The 23,557-nt window shown below is 39.0% G+C and overlaps 1 protein-coding gene across 4 annotated transcripts in view; it reads right to left on the bottom strand.

The window, feature by feature from the left end:
- Window positions 1-10,088: 10,088 nt before the first annotated feature.
- The window catches only part of Kdm3a (lysine demethylase 3A), a 45,243-nt gene continuing 31,774 nt past the window's right edge, over window positions 10,089-23,557 (bottom strand). For all 4 annotated transcript variants that reach the window (XM_021258197.2, XM_004844576.3, XM_087204265.1 and 1 more), the window contains 12 exons: window positions 23,369-23,496; window positions 21,824-22,019; window positions 20,451-20,623; window positions 19,844-20,080; window positions 18,378-18,549; window positions 17,513-17,600; window positions 16,766-16,896; window positions 13,254-13,373; window positions 13,037-13,176; window positions 11,717-11,893; window positions 11,503-11,637; window positions 10,089-10,775 (listed from right to left, as the gene is read on the bottom strand). In XM_021258197.2, coding sequence (XP_021113856.1) covers window positions 10,695-10,775; window positions 11,503-11,637; window positions 11,717-11,893; window positions 13,037-13,176; window positions 13,254-13,373; window positions 16,766-16,896; window positions 17,513-17,600; window positions 18,378-18,549; window positions 19,844-20,080; window positions 20,451-20,623; window positions 21,824-22,019; window positions 23,369-23,496 — 1,778 coding nt within the window. In that variant the 3' untranslated portion in view covers window positions 10,089-10,694. The remainder of the gene's footprint in view (window positions 10,776-11,502; window positions 11,638-11,716; window positions 11,894-13,036; window positions 13,177-13,253; window positions 13,374-16,765; window positions 16,897-17,512; window positions 17,601-18,377; window positions 18,550-19,843; window positions 20,081-20,450; window positions 20,624-21,823; window positions 22,020-23,368; window positions 23,497-23,557) is intronic.

Genomic DNA, 23,557 nt, shown 5'->3' on the forward strand with positions numbered 1-23,557 from the left:
ATTTTTTCTCTTTGTTGAAATCTGGATTATCAGCTATTTCTTTCATGCATTCTGCCTTTGGTGTTATATTTAGAGTCATTACAAGGTCATCTAGGTTTTCTCTTATTTTCTAGGAGTTGTTTTACATTTAAGTCTACATTATGGTTTTGATTTGAAATGTTCCCCCAAGTCTCAAGTATTTAGAGGTGGGGCTTTTGGAAGGTGATTAGACCAGGGGGTGCTGTACTTACCAGTGGATTCATCCACCCATGGATTCATGGCTGATATGCTGTTAGGAGGTGGAGCCTTACTGGAGATGAGTCACTAAGTGTGACCTGGAAGGGTGTGTTCTTGTCCCTGGTTCCCCTTGTCTGCTTCCTGGCTGCCATGGGGTAAGCAGCTTTCCTCTGCCATGCCCTTCTGCCTTGGAGCCAGCCAGCCATGGATTAAAAACTGTGAGCCAAAATAAACCTCTTCTTTAGGTTGTGGGTGTTGGGTATTGTGTCTCAGTGACGGGAAAGTGACTAACAGTCTGTAATCCATTTTGAGTTAATTTTTATGAAAGATGTTAAAGTCTGTATAAATTCATATTTTTGCATGTGGATGTCCAGTTGTTCAGCATCATTTGTTGAAAGGGCTATATTTTCTCTGTTGTATTTATTCATTTGTCAAAGATCAGGTGACTGCATTTGCGTGGGCCTGTTTCTGGGCTACTGTTCTATTTCATTGATTTGTCTTTTCTTTCACCAATGCCAGTGTCTTAATGACTCTATCTTTATAGTTCTTAAAGCTAGGTAATGTTAGTCTTTTGACTTTGTTCTCTTTCCATATTGTACTAGCTATTCTGAGTCTTTTACCTCTTACAAACTTTAGAATCAGTTTGTTAAGATCCATAAGATTACTTTCTGGGGTTTTTATTCGGTTTGCACTGACTCTAGAGATCAAGTGAGAAGAACTGACAATGACATAATAGAGTTTTATGATATTAATATAGCTAGTTTTTTCCCAGAATGATATTGGAATACAAGAAGCCCATAAGCCTTGAGCAATTTTTATTTATTTGGATAGTCAAACCTTATGCATGTGGATGGTGGCCAGCCAGATGAATAATGACTCTCCTCTAATCATTCAAATAAAATGGTCTAAACATAAGAGTTTTAGTTTTTGAACAGGTCTTTTTTTTTCTCCATTCCTTTCAGATTAAAGAGAGTAAAACTGGCTCATTATTTATGTGGTGTATTATTTTTTCCTTCATATGCTTTGTTGGTTAAACGGAGACAAAGTGTGTCAGATTCTGTTTTAGTCCTAAAAGGGTCTACAGTTGAGAAGGCAAAGGATTGTGCAAAACTGCAATAGAAGTTTTCCTCTGTTCTTAGGTGCTCAAATTGGGTGGAGCACCAGCAGCACCAGTTTCCACCAATCACCCCTCTTCCTGTTCCCCCAGGGTCTACCTTACTCCTCTATAAAACCATTCACTAAGCACCCTTTACCATTCCCCACCATGAACCCATTCATTTTCTTTTGTTTACAAACTGGTTTACTTTTTAAAAAGATCACTTTCCTGCCTGCAGGGGTCACCCCGCAGTCCATTCTAGGGAGGCTATAACTGGACCTGCCTCTTCCTCACTGTTCCCATGTCTTCTATCAAAGATACCTTCCTGGGCTGGGGATTTAGCTCAGTGGTTACACTGCCTGCCTCCCAAGCACAAGGTCCCGAGTTCCATCCCCTATTTAATACCAAAAAAAAAAAAAAATCCCTTCCTGAGCACTAACCAGTTAGTTGTACAGCTCACATGCCTTTGCCACCCTTGTATATTTCCAGATGTTTACTTTGGAATTTCTGAAGAGAAGGGGACTCATATTCATTCTCAAATAGTACTAGTCACACCTGCTCTGTGCCTTATAACTATGGTTATGACAGCTATGAAAAATCATAGCGTCCAAGCTTTGAAGAACTGAGACCATTTTTTTTCTCATTTTAACCTAGTGACAAGTGCTCTTTAAATGTCAATCTGTATTGCCAGCTAGAAAGGATTTTATAGTGAAATATGCTTGGAAAGTGCTTGATTAAAATAACAAAAATTTCCTTATAGCTTTTCAGAATTTCTCATACACTCTTCAAATTATTTGATCAAGATAATTTTCTTTTGAAATAGCAGAATTAATACCCTACAGTCACTAACCCAGGGTTAGAAATGCAGGTTTCAGCCACAGTAGTGAAATAACTTTTTTTTTAGGCTAAGAAAGTTCTCTTCACATAATTATAGTTCAAAAATACATTTATAGAATGATTTCAGCAAAATGGTGAAGCAGACAGTCCAAACACCCATCCCTCCAGAGAAACCTGGAAAAGACAACCAGAAACTGTTAAAATCCAGTTTGTTAGAACTTTGGAAAACAAAATTTTATAGCAGCCAAGCAAATGTTAATTTAAGAAAAAGGAAACTTTAAAATGGCAAGAAAAGTTTATAACACTTTTATGTGCCCTTTGCCCACCGCCTCCCCAGCTTGGTAGCTTGTCAATAGCAGCCCACATTCTCAGTGCAGGACGATAGTCTCTGATTTCCAAGAATACAAAGTAGACTTCATTCACAAATTATTGGGCATGTCTGTCTTAACCAGTCTGCAGGACTAACTTAGAAGGAACTATAAAACACTCTTTGCTTTGCCTAATCAGAACCCACTTGACAGAAAAGCAGCAGGCTTTGCTTGAAAACATTGGAAACCATTTAAAAATTTAAAAAAGTTAAAGAGTACAGTTAAATAGATTGCTTTAAAGCTGGGAAGATTAAAAGAAAATTATGCATAATGAACTAAAAGAAAAAGGAAAACAGTATAACCAAATAAGAAAATAAAAGAAATGTACAGTAATTATAACAAACAATATATTAGAGATGTTCAAAGGAGATTTAAAGAGGCAGAAGAAAATGCAGAAAACTTCAAAATAGAACAACTAAAAAACAATCTGAAATGTAGAAAGGATAAAGAATGAAGAAAAATGAAGAAAAGTAAACAGCCTACGGAATTTTTGGAAAACCATAAACCTAATTACATGCATCGTGACAGTCCTAAAAGAGAAGATCAAAAACACTATTTGAAAAATGGCTAAAAATCTCCCAAATCTGAGAAATTTCATTCAACAAGTCCCTAACAGGATGAACTGAAATGGATCCATATTAAGATACTGGATATCAAATCACTGAAAGTAGAAGACAAAAAGAATCTTTAAAGCAGCAAAGAGAAATGACTCACCATCTACAAGGGATCTTCGGTAAGATTAGCACATACTTTCTGATCACAAATCATGGAGGCCAGAAGGCAGTAGGATAACATTTAACAAGCTAAAAGGAAAAAAAAAATGTTGAATTCCATATCCAGCAAAATTGTCCTTTAAGAATGGGAAAAGTGCCGGGGATTTAGCTCAGTGGTTTCAATGCCTGCTCCACAAGCGCAAGGACCCAAGTTCGATCCCCGATACCAAAAACAAAAAAAAAAAAAAATGGGGAAAGAAAGACTCCCTGAAAAATGCTAAAGGTATTCAGTACTATACTAAATGTTAGTCTGAGTCTTTAAGGCTGAAATGAAATGACAAAACACAAGGCCATATTTAAAAGGAAGAAAAAGGAAGCAAGGAAAGATTAGAGGGTACCAGGGGCTAAGTGGAAACAAAAAGGGACTTACTGCTTGATGGGAACAGATTTTCTGTTTGGGATGATGAAATTTTGGAAATAGTTATCGATGTTTGCACAAAACTGTTGAATATATTGCCATACTTAATTTTACACTTACAATGTTTAAAACCACAGATTTTGTTACATACATTTTACAACAGCAAAAATATATTTATCTTTTAGATTTTACTAAATTCTTTAAAGGTTGTTTGCTCTTAATAAACTAGCCTTGCACTTCTTAGTGTTTTATATTTTAATAATGATTGCATTTGAATTTGCCAATATTTCATATAGGATTTTTGCAAGTATGTTTACAAGTAATACTGGCCTGCAGTTTTTTTTGTACTGTCCTCAGATTTTATCAAGTAAACTAGCATTATTAAAAGTATGTTTCCTGTTTTCTAGCCTCATGACTATTTTTCGTAAAGGATTGTTTGCTAAATGTTGTACAAAATCACTTGTAAAACTGTCTGTGCCTGGTACCTTTTGGGGATTATGGATAGTGCCAGATTTTTTATTAACAACTTAATTCCTTTAATAGTATTTGTCCAGATTGTCAGTTTTGATGTTTTTCTACAATTTTCTATTAAAAAATTAAGTCTTTAGGGTGGAGATTTAGCTCAGTGGTTTCGCTGCCTGCTGTGCAAGCGCAAGGACCCTAGTTCAATCCCCAGTACCCCCCCCCAAAAATTAAGTCTTAGATTCACTTAAGATATTAAAGATCAACTATATTTATACTTGTATTTCATCCTTAATATTGTGTCTTTTCTTTTTCTTCCTAAGTCTTGGGAGAAGTTTGCCTATTTTAATAATTTTTTTCAAAGTCAGTGTGACAGTTTGGATAGTTTGTCCCTCAGAGGCTTATGTGAGAGGTCCCCTGTGTAGTGGTATTGGAAGGTAGCAGAAAACTTGAGAGATGGGGCCTGGTGCAAAGTAATTAGATCATGTGGGCATTGCCATTGGGAAGGATTAATGCTGGTCTTGCAGTCAATTTTCTTGAGAGCCGGTTGTCATAAAGACTGACTCCTGAATCTTTCTGGCTTCCTAGTTTACCATTTTCCCCTCTTGCATGTGCTACTGCCATTGTGATGCCACCTGCCATGAAGCCCTCACCAAGCTAAGCAGTTGGGGCTGCCCCATTTGGACTAATGGCCTCCAGACTTTCAGCTAAATAAACCTATTTTCTTTATAAAATATTCACCTCAGATATTTATTGTAGTAATGGAAAATGGACTAAATAGCTTTTGATTTTCATAATCATTACTATTTCTGCTTTTATTAATCTCTTCTTGTTCTGCACCATGGGACATTTTCTACTTCGATTTAGATGTTTAGCTACCCGCCCCCCCCTTCAGGTTTTTTGTTTTTTTTTGTTTTTTTGGTACTGGGGATCGAACTGACCTTGCGCTTGCAAGGCAGGTGGCGGAACCACTGAGCTAAATCCGTGGCCCCAGTGTTTTTTTTTATTAAGTGCTTTTAACACTGTGGTGTGTCCCTCTAAGTAATTTCTCAGTGCATTCTACAAGCCTCGTACCCTATTTACAAGGTGACAGTGGTTTCTGGAAGTCTTTGAGACTCCTGGGACAGATATGAAGACAATTTATTACTGCAGTGGCTGCAATTTTGTACCCAGAGATGGCTCTTGAGCTTAGGGAATCCATCTCTTTTTAAATAGTCAATTTTGGTCTGAAGGGTGGCACTGTTACTGTGGAACATTAAATAACATTAAATAACATTATTTAGATAATCTAAATGTCAGTGTCTCGATCACAACACGCAAAAAGGAGACATGGCTTCTACTAATCTGTAGACCCAGTCTGGGGAGAATTATCTAAATGAATGTGTTTCAATCAGGAATAGTGTACTTCTCCAGTAAATCATTTCTTTTAGCCTTGTAGTTTTCAATGTAGAAATCATGCATATTTTTCACTAAATGTGTTCCTAGGAACATGACAGTTTTGGTATTTTAAATGGTATTTTTTTTTTATTGCTAGCATTTGAAAATTCTATTTTTATATACTGTCTTAGCTTTTCATAAATGCATTATCATATCTAGTTTACTGAGAATTTATTATGAATAGCTATTTCAAAGGCTTCTACTGAAATCTTTTTCTCCTTGATTCTGTTAGTGAGTAAAATACCTGCATTTGTTTCTCAGAAGCGAAACTGGTCTTGTGTTCCTGGGATAAAGCCCTCTTGGTAATGTGATTATCCTTTCACTGTGTATATAACCCTTAATATTTTGTCAAGGACTTTTGTATTGTTAATGAAAGCTATTCGTCTGTAATTTCTTTGAAATGTCCTAGTATTTTCAGGTTATGGTACTAAGATTGATAACTTCCAAAAAAGTTGGGAAATGTTTCCCCTTCATATAATGTCAGAAAAAAATGTGTAATACTGATACTATTTCTTTCTTTTGATAGAAGCACTTCATCAGTAAAAATATGTTGAGTCCGACAGATTTTTAATTAAGGATTCAATTTCTTTAACAGATCTGGGACTATGCATATTTTCTTATGCTACTTCTGTTACATTGTTTTTGAAAGAATTTCTCAAGTTATCAACTGTGTTGGCAAAAGACTGTTTATATTTCATTTGAATGCCCATAGATTATGAAGTTGTCACTTTTTTCTTACCCTTATCAAAGACTTAACCATTTTAATCTTTTCAAAGAATTTTTGGCTTTTTAATATTGTTCTGTTGCTTATCATTGACTACTGCTGTTTTACCTCTGCTTTTATTGGGTTTGGAAGTGCAAATTTAATCCTTTTCTCCTAATTTAAAGCTATAAATTCTTAAGCACCTGTTGTAAGCTGAATCCCATTTTGATGTATTATTCTTTCAAATACCTAATTTCCATTCTCATCTTTTTTGATTGATGGATATAACTATGTTGCTTAATTTTTCAACATTTGGGAATTTTTTAGTTCCATTATTCATTTTTTTTCCCTGGTACTGGGGGTTGAACTCAGGACTTTGTGCTTTTCAGGCAGGCACAGCACCATTGAGCAAGATTCTCAGCCCCATTATTCATTTTAAAATTCCACTATCCTCAGAACATAATTTAAACTTAACAGTCTCTGGAAATTCATCATTGCATTTTGGGACAGTATATGATCTTTCTGGGTGAATAACCCATGTGCATGTGCGAAGAATGTAGATTCTGGTTATTACCTTTCTTTCCTTCCTTCCTTTCTTCCTCTGTCCCTCCCTCCCTCCCTCCCTCCCTCCCTCCCTCCCTTTCTTTATTTGATACCAGGGATTGAACTCGGGTCTTTGTGCTTCTGAGGCAGGCAGCGGAACCACTGAGCTAAATCCCCAGCCTGTTTATTACCTTTACTGTTATGTCTAAGTATTCAAATATTTTATATTTCTATTGGTTTTATGTCTATCAGTTTTTCTCTGAATCAAATTTTACTTCCTATTATTTTTGAAGCTTTATTAGGCATATACCTTTTTTTTTTTTTGGTACTGGGAATTGAACTCAGGAGCTTGTGCTTTCGAGGCAGGTGGCAGCACCACTGAGCTAAATCCCCCAGGCACATACCTATTTAATTATGTCTTCCTGCTGACTTGATCGTGATTATGAAAACTGGTCTTTATCTTAAAATCTATTTTATATTAATACAGCCATTCATTGCTTTAAGTATTGCTTTTTCTAAGCTTTCACTTTTAAGATAATCAAAGTATTTCTCTTATAAACAGCATACATCTAAGTCCTTTACTTACTAATCCAGTCCAATGATCTGTATCTTCTAATTGGAATATGTAGAAAAGGTGTCCTGTTTGTACATTTCTTTGCTGCTTGTATACTGTTTAAATTGGCACTTTTCTCATTCAACTTCAAAGGCCTTCCCTACATAGAATTATTTTTTATTGTGGTAAAATACTTAAAACTTACCATCTTTATTATTTTATGTGAACTATTCAGTACCTTTACAATGTTTTGCATCCATCTTGATTATCCATTTCGAGAACTTTTTCATCATCAAAAATAATCTCTACCCAAGATTCTAAGTCTCATTCCTCCTTCCTCCCAGCCCCTGCTATCACTATCTTAATGCATTTGATCATTCTAGGTACCTCATTACATGGAATTTGTCTTTTTATCTGGCTTACTTGCCATAGTGTGTTCAAGATCTGTCCATGTGTCAGAATTTCTCTTTTTAAGGCTGAATAATATTCCATTAAGTAGGCATATATACCACGCATATTGTTTACCCACCCAGCTGTTGGTGGACACTGGGTTGCTTCCACATTTTGGCCACTATGAATGCTGCTGCTATGAACACTGGTTATCAGGAACACTGGTTATGCTGTAAACACTGGGTACAAGTATTTGAATTTGCTTTCAATTCTTTTGGATATGCACGTAGAGCTGCTGGATTATATGGTAACCCTGCTTGAGATGAAGCTAGTCTTAAAAATACTTTCTACACTACTTTTGTTTAAACTTAAGAGTTTAGAATGTTCCTTTTACACCATTTTTTCTTGCATGTTATGGAATAATTTCCTTTCCTAAGGATATCTCTAGATGTTGTTTCAGCTAAGGTCTGAAAATAGAAGAACAGGAAAACTAATTTTCCCAGCTGTGGACTTTTGCTTTCAGTTATGTTCACCACCACATTAAGAATAGCATCTAAGCCGGGGATTTAGCTCAGTGGTTCCGCCGCCTGCCTTACAAACACAAGGTCCTGAGTTCAATCCCTGGTACAAAAAAAAAAAGCATCTACTGCCATGCTTCACTTCTGCTGTTGCTATTGTCAACACTGTCACTTCTTTGAAGATCATGTGTGCCATCCCCCAGCCCTGCTGTGTCCCCCCCCCCCCCCCCCAGCTTACCCTGGTAGCTTTTAAGAACCTAATGCTCTTCAACTTAGGATGGGGTTATGTTCTGAAAAACTAATCTTAAACTAAAAACACTCTAAGTGCATGTAACACACTTAACCTACCAGACATCCTAGCTAAGCAACAGGGCATACTGTAGGCTATCAGGAGCTCCCCTCATGATTGAGGGGCTGGTTGAGAGCTGTGGCTGGCTGCTGCCACCCAGCATCACAAGACAGCATCATGCCATGTACTGCCTGCCCTCAAACAGATCTAATTCCAAATCTGAAGTAGTTTTTACTGAACGGCTATCACTTTCACACCATCATCAAATTGAAGTCAGTAAGTTGGATGGTTTAAAGCTGGGAACTACTATATAATACCCCACAGGTGTGGATTTTTAAATTTATCCTTGAGTTAGCTGGGCTTCCTCAATCTGGCGACATGTCATCAGTACTGAAAAAGTCTCCCACCCCAATTCTTTTAGCTGCCACTGATTAAATCTGTATTTTTCTGTATCTTCCTTGGAATTAGCATCTTGTTTGTTTCCTATTCTTCAGTGCTGTATTTCATCCATTTCTTCAAATCATCCAATTCACAGAACATTTTTCTGCTGTAATTTTAACCATCATTCTTCATTTCCGGAGTTCTATTTAGTATTTTCCAAGTCTGGTCGTTTCTCACAATGTCTTAGACATAATCCCTATATTCATTTAAACATCTCAGAATACATATTGGATCATTCCAAAATTTGCAAACTTGTTTATGGTGGCTTTTTGTTTTATTGTCGTTTCCTCAGACAGGGTCTCACTTTGTAATCCAAGCTGACTTTAAACTCATCCTGAATGCTGGGATTACAGGCTTGAGCTAACACACGTGGCTGGTGGCCTTTTGTCTTCCTTGTTACATTTGATTTTGAGTAACAGTCCCTTTATCTAATTATCTGTGGGACTTCTTTCAAGCCAGGCTTGAAGATGGCCACTTCTCGAGAGGATTCCATTCTTGGGATCCTCCTATTCTTGATTCTAGATCCAAATCTAAATAAAGGAACTTCTAAGACATTTCAGGGAAAACTTTTCCCAGTTTTTTCCTGAAGTTTGGCTTCAGGGTGGCTGGTAGTAGATGGGGATCCTGACTTCCTACTCAGCCCACAAGTCAGCATCATGCTTGAAGTCTGTCTACTACTTGATTTCAGAATGCCTATCACAGCTGTGGCAGCACTATGAATTCTTCTCCATAGAGATGAGCATTTTAGATACTACTGTTCTTAAACTATATTTCTCCTTTGAAAACTTCCCTATTACAAAGGGCTAGAAGACAAAGTATTTCAATCTCTTACCTTTTTAGAACTATTTAGCCAGTCACTATGTTTTTTTTTTATTAATTCCAATTTGTAAATTTAATTAATTGGTGGTGTTTCTTTGAAAAAGTGTGACAGAGTTTCTACCTATCCAGGGAAAAATTTCCATGTCAGCATTGTAATAATCACTAAGAAATCACTACAGCACTTAATTACTTTGCTTTTGGAAAGAGGTCCTACAGCAGTCTCTTAAACCTGCATTTGCTAAAAGATGTGTTGAATTCACAGCCAGAGGATGTCGATAAACTAAATGAAATATTATGAATATTTTAATGCAAAATGCTTACACTTAAAATTAGCAAAGCTTCTTTTAAATTAAAATTCCATTTAACTAAAGATGGTTAACCCCAAGAATTGTACAGTAGTTGATTTCCACTATATAATGCCAGTTCTATGCAAATACAATGAGAACTGCATCATTAGCTGTCACTTCCTCCATTGCTCTTCTGGGCCCAATCTGGTGGGGGGAGGGCACTGAGACAGACAGACAAAACCTAAATCAACTGCGCAGTGATTCCTGGTAGTTATAAACTCATTTGACTAAGCTGTCCAGACAAACAGCTGGGGAATAACTGCAGGTATTGTTCCAGAGCTGATACAAGGTTTTGTTTTTACAGTTTGGTAAAAGATCTGCACTAGGTGAGAAGTCACAGTATAAGGATGCATTTCTGTAAATAGTTACTACATATACACGTTTAGTGTCTGTAAACACTAGAAATATACATTAGACAGAGTACCCTCACAAGGCGGGTGTATTTTAAAAAAGAAGATGAGGTAACATGAAATCTCAAAGTCCACAGGAATCCTGCCTGAAGAGTTTGAACAGCTGCCAACAATTCACTTCCAATGTGCAGGGATCAAGGTTTGCTGAAACTAGATTCACTGGCTTTCAGCATAGCAACTGCATCTTTCACTGCATGGTAGATAACATTCTTCACCTAAAGGAATGGAAGAAAAGATGGTTTTACCATTAAATATAATCCATGACTAAGAATAAACACCTCACTATGCCCAACTTTATTACTTTCTCTCAGAATATAAAAGCCAATATTCTGTATGAAATGCTAGTACTGTATTAGAAAGGGCCTTGGGCTCCTTCAGACCAGTATTTTACACACACTTAAAACCCATGCCTCCTTTGGACAACTTAAAAGCTCATTTTCTCCCTTTTGATGCTATGACTCTGGTGAGTGCAAGGTATAGTCAAGTCACTAGGTACTTATTTTCTCCCCAGTTTCTACATTTTTCTAATTTTCCAACCATGAAATGGTATTACATAACTTACTGTTCAGAGTCCTTTACAATCTACCACTTTTTGACACCAAAGATTCAATTCTGCTCTATCTAAGCTCGAGAATACTGCAGCAAAAGGTCAAGCACTGTTTCAGACCATGGCTGTGGCAGCTAAGTCAGGATCAGAAGTCCAATCTGTTAATTTTTTAGTACTTAAGCCTTTCTCTTTGGACCTGTTCCCACAGAGTCTAGTGTCAAACCAAGTGAAGTTTCCTCTAGGTCTGTTCCTTCTTCACTTAAGTAGGTGGTGGAACTAGATATAAAGCTGGTTCATTAACTCATTGTACCAAGTGTGATATGCCCAACTTCACTGACTTTTTCTATAGCTATGCAGCCAGAGGAAGCCAATGCCAAGACTCAGTACACTTTTACCTGCAATTTGTCCTCATGATTGGTATGAGTCTGTGACAGATAACGGAATTCCTGAGTAAGCCAGAAACAGTGTTTTACATGCTCTGGAGACACAAAGTCTTCAGCCACTTTGATACAGCTGTATAAATTATGAACCTGAAAAACACCAAGCCACATCAGTAACAAACTCGAAAGTTCATACTAGAAAGAGAATAAAGAAAGTTACAGTTCTTGCCTGATGTGGAGCTCCTGCAGGGATAAACACCACATCCCCAAGAAACTGTACAATAGCCCATCCTTGAACTCCATACTCTTGATGAAGACGCTTTCTCAGTGACCGGTCTAAATACCAGCTCTGATCATGAATGGGGTCATGGTCTGCTGGGTTTTCTTGACCCTGCTCTTCTGATACCTAGAAAACATTCAGAACATCATGCAACTGAGCAACATGCTAAGATCACATGAAGGCACTCGCTACCCAAAAAGTTTTGCCAGCGTCAGGCTGACTTCAATGTAAGTACCCCTGTTGGCAGAAAAACAAGGGACTCAAAAACATCAAGTGAATGAACCAAGAGAAGAACGACAAAGAAAAATCATGGATTCCCTGCTGTCATTTCTTATAAACCATCATCAAAGTCTGCATATTTTTGTAAATATTCTTGGACATACTATGTTGGTCTAGCCTTTTAAATCTAAGCAGGTTAAAGCTCCTTAGAAATAAACTTGTTTTGCTAAAGACCAGTATTCACTTAACAATCTGAGTTATAAAACAGTACCAAAGATTGTTGTAAATTAAACTTGTTTATTCTCAGCCCAGTATCTGATGTATCTGATGAAGCACACTCAGAGTGATACTACCGAGGCAACAATATGGTGACCAGCAAGTTTTCTGGAACAGCCAAATGATCCTTAGCTAGAAACATCTCCATTTAAACAACTGCATGTTAAGGACCTATCTGGTGTCAGACACTGGGCAAGGACTGTTCACACCACGCCTCCCAAATAACAGAACAATATTAGCCAAGAATAACTGGAATGCAATGAGTGATCTCAGCGCTGAACATGTGGAAAATCAAGTAAGCTCCACTGTTCCAGTTGCCTAGAACTCTCCATAGTACCCATGTTGAACAAACTGCCAACTACAAGGGAAATCAGAATCTTCCCAGCTGCTACAATTCCTTGCTAATGACACAAACCGAGCAAGCAACATCAGTAGAGACCTTAGTAACTCAGTTCAGGGCCAAAGTCAAGGACTGATACATGAACTTCCAAGGTCCTCAGATTTTCAAGGCAATAAAACAAATACATGTTAGGAGATGACCTAACTTGAAGGGAGAGAATAAAGATTTCTAAATAGACTATAACACAAAATAGACATAAAAGAACAAGTCCCCCTCTTTTCAGAAGTGCAATCCCAATCTTTTAGAATCTTTATTCCTCAGCAACTACCACAGCCTATCCAATCTGACATGCCAGTCAGTTCACAACATGGAGTAATTTATAATAACTGCTATTCTTATATTCTTCCTCACAGGCCATGGGGTAAGGAACACACCTTTTTAAGGAATTCTCTTATCTTCTCTGTGTCTTTAGCAGCATATATGTGCCAGAGGGCTCCTGGCTTCTCTTTTCCTTCAATAAATCGCTTTATTGTGAGTTCATCAGAATCTCCATCTTGGATGGTTCTAAGGACTTCTAGAGAAGAAAGCAGGTATTAAGACCACAAGCCCTAGCTCAGACAGTAAGCCCCACTTTTATCCTCAACTTCATACCTTCCTCTTGCTCACACTGTCCTTTGGGAATTCCCACATAGACCATGACGTTAGCTGCATCAGATACATCTAAGTGAAGATTTGTTGTCCCATACTTCCGATCTTCGGGAGTGATTAATCCTGCAAGAAAATCCCTTAAGTCTCCCAAAGACAATAAAGGCTGCCTTAGGTCTTATACTTGATCACAAAATTTCTCTTTAATCATTGGAAATAAAGGAATGATATTTAATACTAAATATTTTTATTCTTTCAACTTTGAAAGAAAATTGCTTTTCAAATACAGAATTACAAAATGAAATATATCCTCAATTCTGCAACTTCTATTGATGAGCAAAGTAGAACCCTTCGTGTATCTTCCGGCTGAGAACACTAGAAACTGTGGATGAAATAACTGACAGTGACGACGACGACAACGACAACGACAACGTCAATGCATTAGCAAGGACATTCAGAACCAGAAAGCAACAAAGCAGAATGGTAAAGCAGACTCCCGAAGCTAGGATTTGTTGGAAGCACATTTTTTTTAACCAGGTGAGCTCAAGCTTTGCTTGTCACAGCCTAAGAGGGATAGCACCGAAGGTCCACTCAAGAAAAGGAGTCTGCTGAGAGTCCCCTGCTCACACACATATAACTGAGGCCTCGGTGTACTAAGGAAGCTTGCCCAGTGTTCTGAGCCAGCATGTGAGGTCCCCTCCAGTGTTCACTGCTTCCAACTCCTTTCCCGTGGGAGCTTCACCTTGCTTAGCAGTCACTCTGAAGTTTGCCAAGCCCTGTCCTCACCCTGGATGGCCCAACCTGATACCAGGACTCTGCTTCCCAAACTGGGCAGCAGAGAGAAGCATGGCTTAAGGAGTCAACATAGCAGCATGTTCTTGCCTACCAGCCTCTGAAAAGGGCCTCCTGATCTCTGGCCTGTGTGGGGCTGTGGTTTTGAGGAGCCATCCTCAGGAGGCCCCATGCTGCATCAAGCCAGCCCAGGACCAGAGTTCTAGAGACCTGTCACACTTTGCTTTCTTTCCTACTTGCTGAAATAGCCTCTCTACGAGTAGGTAAAGCATTAGGTATGTGAGATGTGCTTTAAAATATCTGAAGGAAAAATATCAAGGGAAGAGATAATGAAGCAATAAATGACAAAAGCAGCTATTTTCACTAGGTGATGAGTATATGGTGAGTTGCTGTACTAGGCTCTTTTTCAATGTGCTTGGAAAATGTTTCCACAGTGAAAAGTTAGCAAGAAAATAAGCCATTAATGTGCTAGAAATAAAACAGATGAAACATTTATTTATGGTAGTATGGCAGTATGAATGAATACCAAAAAGGTTAATTCTACTTTTAGAAACCTTAAGAACAGATTAGAAACAAAGATTATGCAGGAAGGCAGATATATGAAGTATAACTATAACTACAAGGGAATGATGAACACAAAGTTCAGGACCATGGTTAAGACTAAGAGATGAGGTTCAGCTAGGAAGAAGAGTGAAGGGAGAAGAATGGGTCTCAAAGCTCCTCAGGGGCTGCTTGCTGGTCTGGCCAACACCTCACTGAGTAAAAGAAGAGGTGTGCAGAATGAGGAAGGAAATGACACCTACTCAGCACTGGCCTCTTCCCAGCCCGGATTTACTACAAATTAATGAAACCTGACTCTAAACTGAGGGGACTGAACTCAAATGGAACTGACATTATAAGAGCATAACAGTCACAGAGAAAGGATTTTCAGAAAACAACATCCTGAGACAAAATACCATGGACTTCAATGAAAAGAAACATAGGCTGAGAGTGGGTGATGGGATACTGGGGCAGGGAGATGGGCTCTGGCTTGAAAATCAGGAGACCCAAGTTCCAGTCTTGCCACTAGCTGTCCTTGGAGATCCTCAGCAGGTCATTTGTCCCTTCTTCTGTCCTGATATTCTGGTCCCCATTTGTAAAATGAGGGTCTTATTGGAGCTGGAGAGAGGATGGACTCTACAGTCTCTCCAAAGAGCCTGTGCTCTCTACTTTGTCTGACTCAAGAGGCCACAGCCCAATTACCTAACCTTTGAAAAAATGACTGCTAGGGCCAGGGATTTAGCTCAGTGGTTCCAGCGCCTGCCTTGCAAGCACAAGGTCCCAAGTTCGATCCCCGGTACCAAAAAAAAAAAAAGAAAAAATGACTGCTCTATAACAATGTTTATGATAAGAGAACTGAAGAACGACGTAACTCTATTCTTTCTACCTCTAACTGCTTGCTTCTGGATGGGCACACTTTTGTCAGAGGAAGAGCTTTTCGGAGTAACACTGCCCCCTATTACTGCCTAGGAGGAAAAGACCTGCTGCCAAGCTATTTAAACCAAGCAGGCATTTAAATTTGAAAACATCTCAAGATACTCTACAAAACTTCATGATTTCTGTAACGCTTAATCACTAGGTGACATTAGTGGGAATATTCTTTCACATACCAAACATTTATAATGAACCCCCACTGTGCCCAAGACCTCCCTCATCCAGCTGCTTTGATCCGGCTTGGAAAGGAGTGAGGGAAAGGAACTTGGATGCAAAATGCGCTGCAGATCCATATCACACACAGGACACAGGGCTCGCTGAGACCCAAGAAAGAGGATTTTTGCCAGTCATATCATCTCTCCCACATCACTTCCCACCCTACCATGGCAGAACTACCAGGAGCACCTAGATTGTTGGACGCTTCTAAACACAAACACCCACCTCTTAGAATGTTCCCCAACTAAAGTGGTGGTGGGGTTCCCTAGGATGACTCAGCCATGACAGAAACTGGGAGCTGGAACTGGCTAGGACACCAAAGAACTCCTTTTTTGAGCAGGGTTGCCTCTGGTCTAAGATGATATGGAAGTAATTATAGGAGGAAGAAATAAAATCAAAGAAGTAATTTCTAAGAGAACTGGAAAAATGACAGCCAAATAATATTTTTAAAGAAGTAAATGAAGTTCACTGCAAGATTCAAACAAGTGGCATTTCACTCAACAATAAACTGGCAAATAATTCCCTCAAAATGACCAATTTGAATCTTATCCTAACAGGAGACACTATGCTGAAATTGGTTGAAGTCAAAGTAATGACAAAAAGGTAACTGGTAAATACAGAAATCAATTTTTATCCCAAGTAATCCTGCTGTTGGACAGTTTTCATGTCCAAACAATAAAAATCCAACTCAAAGGATGCTTTCAGTACTAACTTCTACCCGTCCACACAAAGCATTGCATTTAAGTGTATCAGATGTTAAAATAGCTCAAAAAAATAGCTACAGATTGACCCAAATAAACATGAAAATTCTGCAATATAAAATTGGGTGTAGAAAAGAGAAAAATACAAAATTTCACATGCCCTATACCTACAACTATGAAAAGGAAATAAATAAACATCTGACCAAGGAATGAAGGCAGTTACTGTGTTAAATGTTCACTATTTTCCATTTCTCCCTTCCCTAAAATAAATTTTCCAAACATTTTGACTTGTTAATATTTACTATAATTTTTACAAGTTAGCCACTTCCTCCTTACCATATGCATTATACATCTTGGGACCCAGATCTGGCCGAACAAAGTAGTTTGGCAGTTTAGAAGCCAAGTTCAGTTTGCCATCTCGCCTTGTGTACTCAGGCAGTGGGATGTTGGCCATTAGGTCATCAAATCTAGAATGAGAGTCGGAATTTGCAAAGTAAGCTTCTTTTCTAATTTATTATTGTGTGACTGGTTTAATTCCTTTATAACACAAGAAACAAGTGTATCTGTGATCATGAAAACAGAGCTAGCTGTCACTAATATGTAAGACGAGAACTATAATAGTTATGAATGAAGACTCTTCTCTCCTGTGCCATACTAATGTGTCTGAATATCTAGAATATTTCAGACAGAAGACTTGACCACCAACTTCCTTTTCAAGAGTTCAAGAACATCTCAGGAAAATCAATCTACCAATTTGGATACTTAATGTTAATTCTGAACCCTGACCTGTCTGGTCCCAAGACTCTGCGGACCTGCCTGCCCATCTCCACCAGCCTCTACGTGGTCTGTACATGTCTTCGGCAAGTGTGTGGTACATGACAGTCAGCTGGATCTAAAAATCATTAGCTTCTTCATTCTATTTAAATTACACCACTCCAAACATTACGGACTAAAAATGAAAAATCAGCACCAACAAAACCTTGGACCTTTCATATTTCCCAAAAAACTATTTTCTCACTACCTCAAAGAATTTATCCTAACAATTCAAAGACAGAATCATTTTTCCCCTCTTTATGACAGTACCTGGAAGGCATCATATCTCTAAAATCTTCTCCTGGTGGCCAGTCCTTAAGTTTCAACACCATTGGTTCTTTGTCATTTTTCAGACGATCTGAAAGGTAACCAGAATAAATGAATTATTATTCATAACAGACCAAAGTAAATGATAAATTAGCATTCGATCCTCAACATTTGTAAGATTCATAATCTGATCCATTTAGTACACAAATATTGTTTTTCTTTAATATCCCTCTCCTGCCAACTGTCAGCTATTTTATTTCTATAGTGCCAAGAAATTCAATTGTATCCTCGAGGCAGCAAAATAACGATCACTAATCTGCATAAGGGTCCTGTCTTTTTAGATGCTTATGAAAGTGCTAACAGTTCTCTGAAATTCAGCCCCTCTTCTGTATCTAATACACAGAGGCAGTCTTCTGGCAGCTGTCTAGCTCAGATCCAATCTGCTTCTTCTACAGCGTCCTAAAAGCATTAAGCAGCTCCCCAAGTAACCAACAGTAATGCACTTTTAACGATCAAAAACCACACTGTAAAGTAAACCCAGTTTTCTCAGGCCAGTGTGAAATGGGAATGTTTTGCTCAGAACAAGATTGAAACCGTCCCATGTTCTGTCCAGGGACAAGGACCAATGGGGTGCATTCTTCCCCTCTCCACCATCTTTTGGTGGTACACACAGGGTTTAGTCAGAACTGTTTGCCATAGAACCAGTACCAACCAGCTGCAGGAGATGACTCAGTTCAAAAGCATAAACATTGTAAGAAAAGGCAAAGAAAATAAGACACCAACTTGAACTTCAAAATTCTGATTCCTGCTATTCCTGTGTCCCCTTCTTTCACACACTCAATCCCCTGGAAAGCTCTTTAATACATACTTGGAACATCTTCAAATCCATCCCAGAAGTCTCCAACAGTGGCTCCTGTGATGATTTCATTGGTCCTACAATTAACCAGGTCAACTTCTTGCTCACCAAACTCTTTCCTGAAGGATTCAGGTTTCCAAAGTTCAGTGTTCAATTTACGGTGCACTCCTGACACCATCACTGGCTAAAAGGAAAGAGAGGAGGCTTCAGTGTGAACTTCCGCAGCCCTGTCTCGATATCCATAGGCTGGCCATTTCCAACAAGTGCTGGTCATAGCTGGAGAAGTGACAGCTTAGTTCCCTGAGCTTCCAACAGCAGCTTTAATACTCTCCACTCATCTGCCAAGTGTGCTGCTCTCCAACTACATTAGTAAGCTCCTGGGAGAAAGGATCACCCTTCCTACTTGGCTCCCATTACTCACAACATCCACCCACCAAAGCCCCAGGCCCAGCAGGGGACATGAAGGAAACAAGAGCCAGGGGTGTTTACTATCAAAAGTGGGTACTACCATGGGCCTCTGGTCGGCCATTGCTGGGCAGGAATATGGACCTAAGCTGCACCAAGTCTTCTGGTTTTCTAAGACATGCCAAGAATCCTGAGCTTTGTATAAAGTAGCCTGACTTTAAAATACTGGCAACAAGTTTAATGCTTTGAGTAACAAAAATTACCTATGACAATATATAATCCAACCAAACCTGTTGGTGGACTATGTATTCAGCCTGTCATTTTGCAGCTTTGTATTCAGCCTCTCGTTTTGCAGCTTCTGAATAGGCCTGACTAAATGCTATTAGGATACAGGTCCAAAAAACATTTTTAGAATTCTGTTGTTGCTCTTAAACACATCTTTCACTTTGGCAGTTCCCCCAAAATCTTGTCCAAGAACAAAGTGTTCCTTTAGTGAGGTCCCCATTTGGCCAGAAAAAGCCAAAGATCCAGAAAACAGTACTGGGGGGGGGGGGTGCAGAAGTGGGCTACCACGCAACTCCTACACGTCAACTGTAACTTAAGATCCAAGAATGCTGCCCTTTAAAGCAAGCACCTTGGGGAACTGTACACTGATTACAAGATGATGCCACATGGCTCTGGCCCATCTAGAACTGCCTTCGGCACAAAATTTTAATTCATGGGAGAGGGATACAGGATTTTTACTGTATTTTGTCTAATGCCCCAAACCTCATCAGCCACTTAGCCACACTCCCACTTCAGCACCCATGATCACAAAGCCTGTATGCTCTCATCAAAAACTCAGTCATGGCTGCTGCAAGCAATCAACACCTGACTGGGAAGGACAGCTCAGAAAGTCCGCTGTACAAAATAAGCCCTGTTCTGATTATATTTATTGGAAACAATTAAGTATAAAAACAGGAAGTAAAAGGAAATGCCACTAGCAAGGAAGGGGCTAAAGTGGGGTATCAGAAGTCTGCTGAACTGAGAAAGATGGATCTGAACTGGGTCGGGGGAGTAGAGGCCCACATTACCTGCCCCTGTTTCCAGCACTCCCTGAACACATTCCAGTTGCTCTTGTTGTTGGGATCTTGCAAGCACAACAAGCGATTATCACACAGCCAGTAGTGAGGAGTGTCAAAGCCCAGAATGCTGGGCTTGATGGTCAGTCCTTGAGGCCTCTTAGATATATCAGAGGATGTCTTATTTTGCACCAAAGAGGCAAAGATGTCATCAAGGATTTTTGGTGTATTCTTGAGTCCATTTTCTGTCTGAATTTGAGAAGCAACAAGTCTTAAATATGCCCTTCCCTATCATCAAAAAACCCCATTCCTATAATGGCAGGATTGGTCCACATTACATTACCAGAACAGGCCAAGCCAGGACCCCCAAGGCACAGAGGCAAACCCCTCTTCCCACCTGGGCAAAGGAAAGGTGTGGCAGAAGAAAGTGGCCCAGCCCAGCATCATATCCCTGTGAAGCCCATATGCCAATGAGCTGGCCCAGCCTTCTGTCCCCACAAAGTACAGCATGTGATTCATGTCCTCTCTCTACTTTCTATTTCAATTTCTCTAGTCTCTTCCTGTCCTGTTTCTATTCAACTATATAAGGTGGAGCGCAAATAATAAGACGAGCACATACCTTTCCTGTAGAGGAATTCAAGAGGTTTCGGAGAAAACCGGAATTATTGTTGCTTACAGGTGTCAAAATTGTGCTGTTGAAGGTGTGGAGCACTGTGCTGGATTTGCTCAGAGGGGGAAGAGGCGGAAGGCATCTGACTTCATTCTTTAAAGTTGGCATCATTGGCTGTTTTTCTACAACCAAAACATCCAGATTTAAAAGCATTCTGAAAGGCAAATCCTGTAGTAGGTTTTTATTAATAGAATGGGTATTCATTTTCTAGAACCAAAAAAACTTCAGTCATATTTAGATAAGGATTCATGAGATTAAAATGATATCCAGTATCCCAATAAACAGTATTTTAAAACTTTCACTTTCTACACTTCTATTATGCAAAAACACAAATAGTTTTTATAAATTGACCTTGTTTATAGTAACCTGATGTCTTGTCAATGTAGGTTCTTTGGATTTTTCACACGTACTATCTAAAAAAGTGACAACAGGTATCCTTATCTCATTCTTGAATACAGAGAAAACTTAAAAATTATTAAAAAATAATTTTAAAAAATTCAACCATCATTTGTATGATATCTGCTGTGGGTTTCTTCAGCTTTTCTTCAAGATAGAAACTCTTAAGGATGTTCTCTTGCTTTTGGCTTTATTATTTTTTAGAACTGTGATTCTGGGAGGCAAACCCAGGGCCTCACACATGCTAGAGAAGTACTCTACCAGTGAGCTTCATCCAGTCACCTTTCTATTCTTAAGACTTTTAATAAAAATTATAAGTATATATTGCACTTTATGAAATGTTTTTCTACAACTCAGCATATGATTTTCCACTCAAAGATTTAGATATTAAACTACACATGCCTTTATGGAAAAACCTTGGTTGGTCATGCTATATAATTCTTTTATTTATGGTGTCAAAACTAAAATTTCATTAACATGTTTGCATGAAAAAAACTGACCTGTAATTTTTCTCTTATAACACAGGCAGAAAGCAGAATCACAATTCTAATCTAATTATCAGATACTGAAGTGCAGTTTACACTATCATCAACCAACTTAAGACAATAACACAAATGACGAGTATGCAGCGTATTCCAATGTAGAACAAACAGGAACTATGTGCAGAGTAAGGACAGTCACTTTTATCACATGTCTCAGGCCAGCTCCATTCTTGCCAAACATGATCTCAGCCTGGCCTAGAGATCTACCAGCAACAAAAGCTCTCCTCTCTGGCGCTGCACTGCACACTTTTGCTGGGGCAGGTCCCTGGATGGCTGCCCAGAACACTAATTACAAGACTTCTTACTACCATCTCACAGCACCTGAGGTTGTCAAGTCCCTGCGGCCGCGGTGCTCAGAAGCAGCAAGAAGGTGGCAGCACTCACCTTTGTTTTCCTTGTTTACATTCGCACTGGTCAAGTCAGCAAGCCAGTTCAGAGGAGACGTGCTGGCAGGACAGACAGGCTTCACGCTGCCTGCAGGCTTAGAGGCCGCTTCCTCACCCACAGCCACTGGCTCCAAGGGTGAGGGACTTTGCAGGAGTACAGCACTCAGGGTTGGTTTTTCTCCTGCTAAGGAGGTCTTGAGGAAGTACAAAAGGAGAATTTTACATAAGCTAAAGAATGGCATTTTTTTTCTTACCTTCTCCCCAAAGAGGCCCCCACCCCAATAAGAGATACATCTCCAAAACAAAGCTACCTAATAAGGAGAACTGGGTATCACTGCAGCTGCAGAAATGCTGCAATAACAGCAGATTCTCAGTTTTAGATTCTAAGTATTACTAGTGAAAACACACAGTAACAATTAAAGTACACATTTCCCATCCACCCTCTCACCATCCTTGCATATATGTGCATCTTTACAGGTACACATCCCTCTCACCCCATGGCTTTAAAATGGCAAATTTGTGTCACTCTTCTTTGGGAAATTACCCATAATCCAGAATATTCCCTCAAATCATGGCTGGTGAATGAATAAATAAGGCAGGTAGGAAAGGAAAGCTAGAATTTCAGAAGGAAACAGAACTCAGAGAAAGGGAAAATGCTCATCTGATTAAGCATTAAAATATGACAAACATAAACTGAAAAGAACAAACTAAAAAAAGCCTCTCATTCTATTACTCAACTGGGTAGTTTGTGCAAATATGAGAAGGAAAAAGAACACAAACTCCTTTGGTGGTCTGGGCCCTCCCTTTACCCGTGAGCACTGCTGTGCTGCCCAGTGATCGTGCTGTTTATCATCCCTGTGTTACTGACAAGCAAACTGAAGCATACCTAAATCCACTCGTGTGAGCCAAAGTAACACAACTAGAAAGCAGCAGGAAGAAATTCAAGTTCACCTCATGTTATCTTTGACACCACAGCTCTATAAAAGTGTAAAAGCATTTCTGATTCTTAAACACAATGTGAGATTATGATTTCTGGGGTGAGGGAAGGGACCTCTGTAAGGTTGTGATGCAGAGGAAAGAGGGCTGCCACCAGGAAGAGGCATGTGAGAATCAAGTGACAGGCAGAGAAGACTCACTTCATCATTTCCATCAGCTTTTCAGACAGCTTATGGACAAAATATATTTAGTAGTTAAAAATTTTAAAAGCATATCTGAATAGTTTAATTCTGCAAAACACATGAATTTTTAAAAGTCATACAAATCTGACAGCAATTTATCAGACTATAGCAGAAGAGATTTTTACTTTCTCAAGAAACAAAATGAGGGCCTGCGCCTGTCTGGCAAGTGCAAGGTCCTGAGTTCGATCCCCAGTGGGGGCTGGGTATGAGGCCCACAACAGCAAATGTGGAAGAGAGAATAGGCTTCAGAACTGTTAAGAAAAATCAATTCCTTCCTTTAAAATACACTGACAGAAATCTTTGGGTTATCTGAAAAACAGACAACAATCACACAAGGATGGTGAGTGTAGCACAAGCATCAATACCTGTTTAACGTCTTCCTTTGAGGATGGCTTTGAAAAGAGTTTGAACTGTCTATTGGAACAAGGACAATTTGCCTTAATTCCCCATTTTACTCTTACTGAATGAACAATGTCTCCAACATCATAGAGGGCTGGAAGAAAAAGAGCAGAGCAAACATTTGAACAAGCTGTTAGGTGCTTTCAACCTCAACA

This window comes from Heterocephalus glaber, unplaced genomic scaffold, assembly GCF_053883595.1.
Source record: "Heterocephalus glaber isolate CG9 unplaced genomic scaffold, H.glaber_assembly_v1.0 deba00000470, whole genome shotgun sequence".
Taxonomy (NCBI): domain Eukaryota; kingdom Metazoa; phylum Chordata; class Mammalia; order Rodentia; family Bathyergidae; genus Heterocephalus; species Heterocephalus glaber.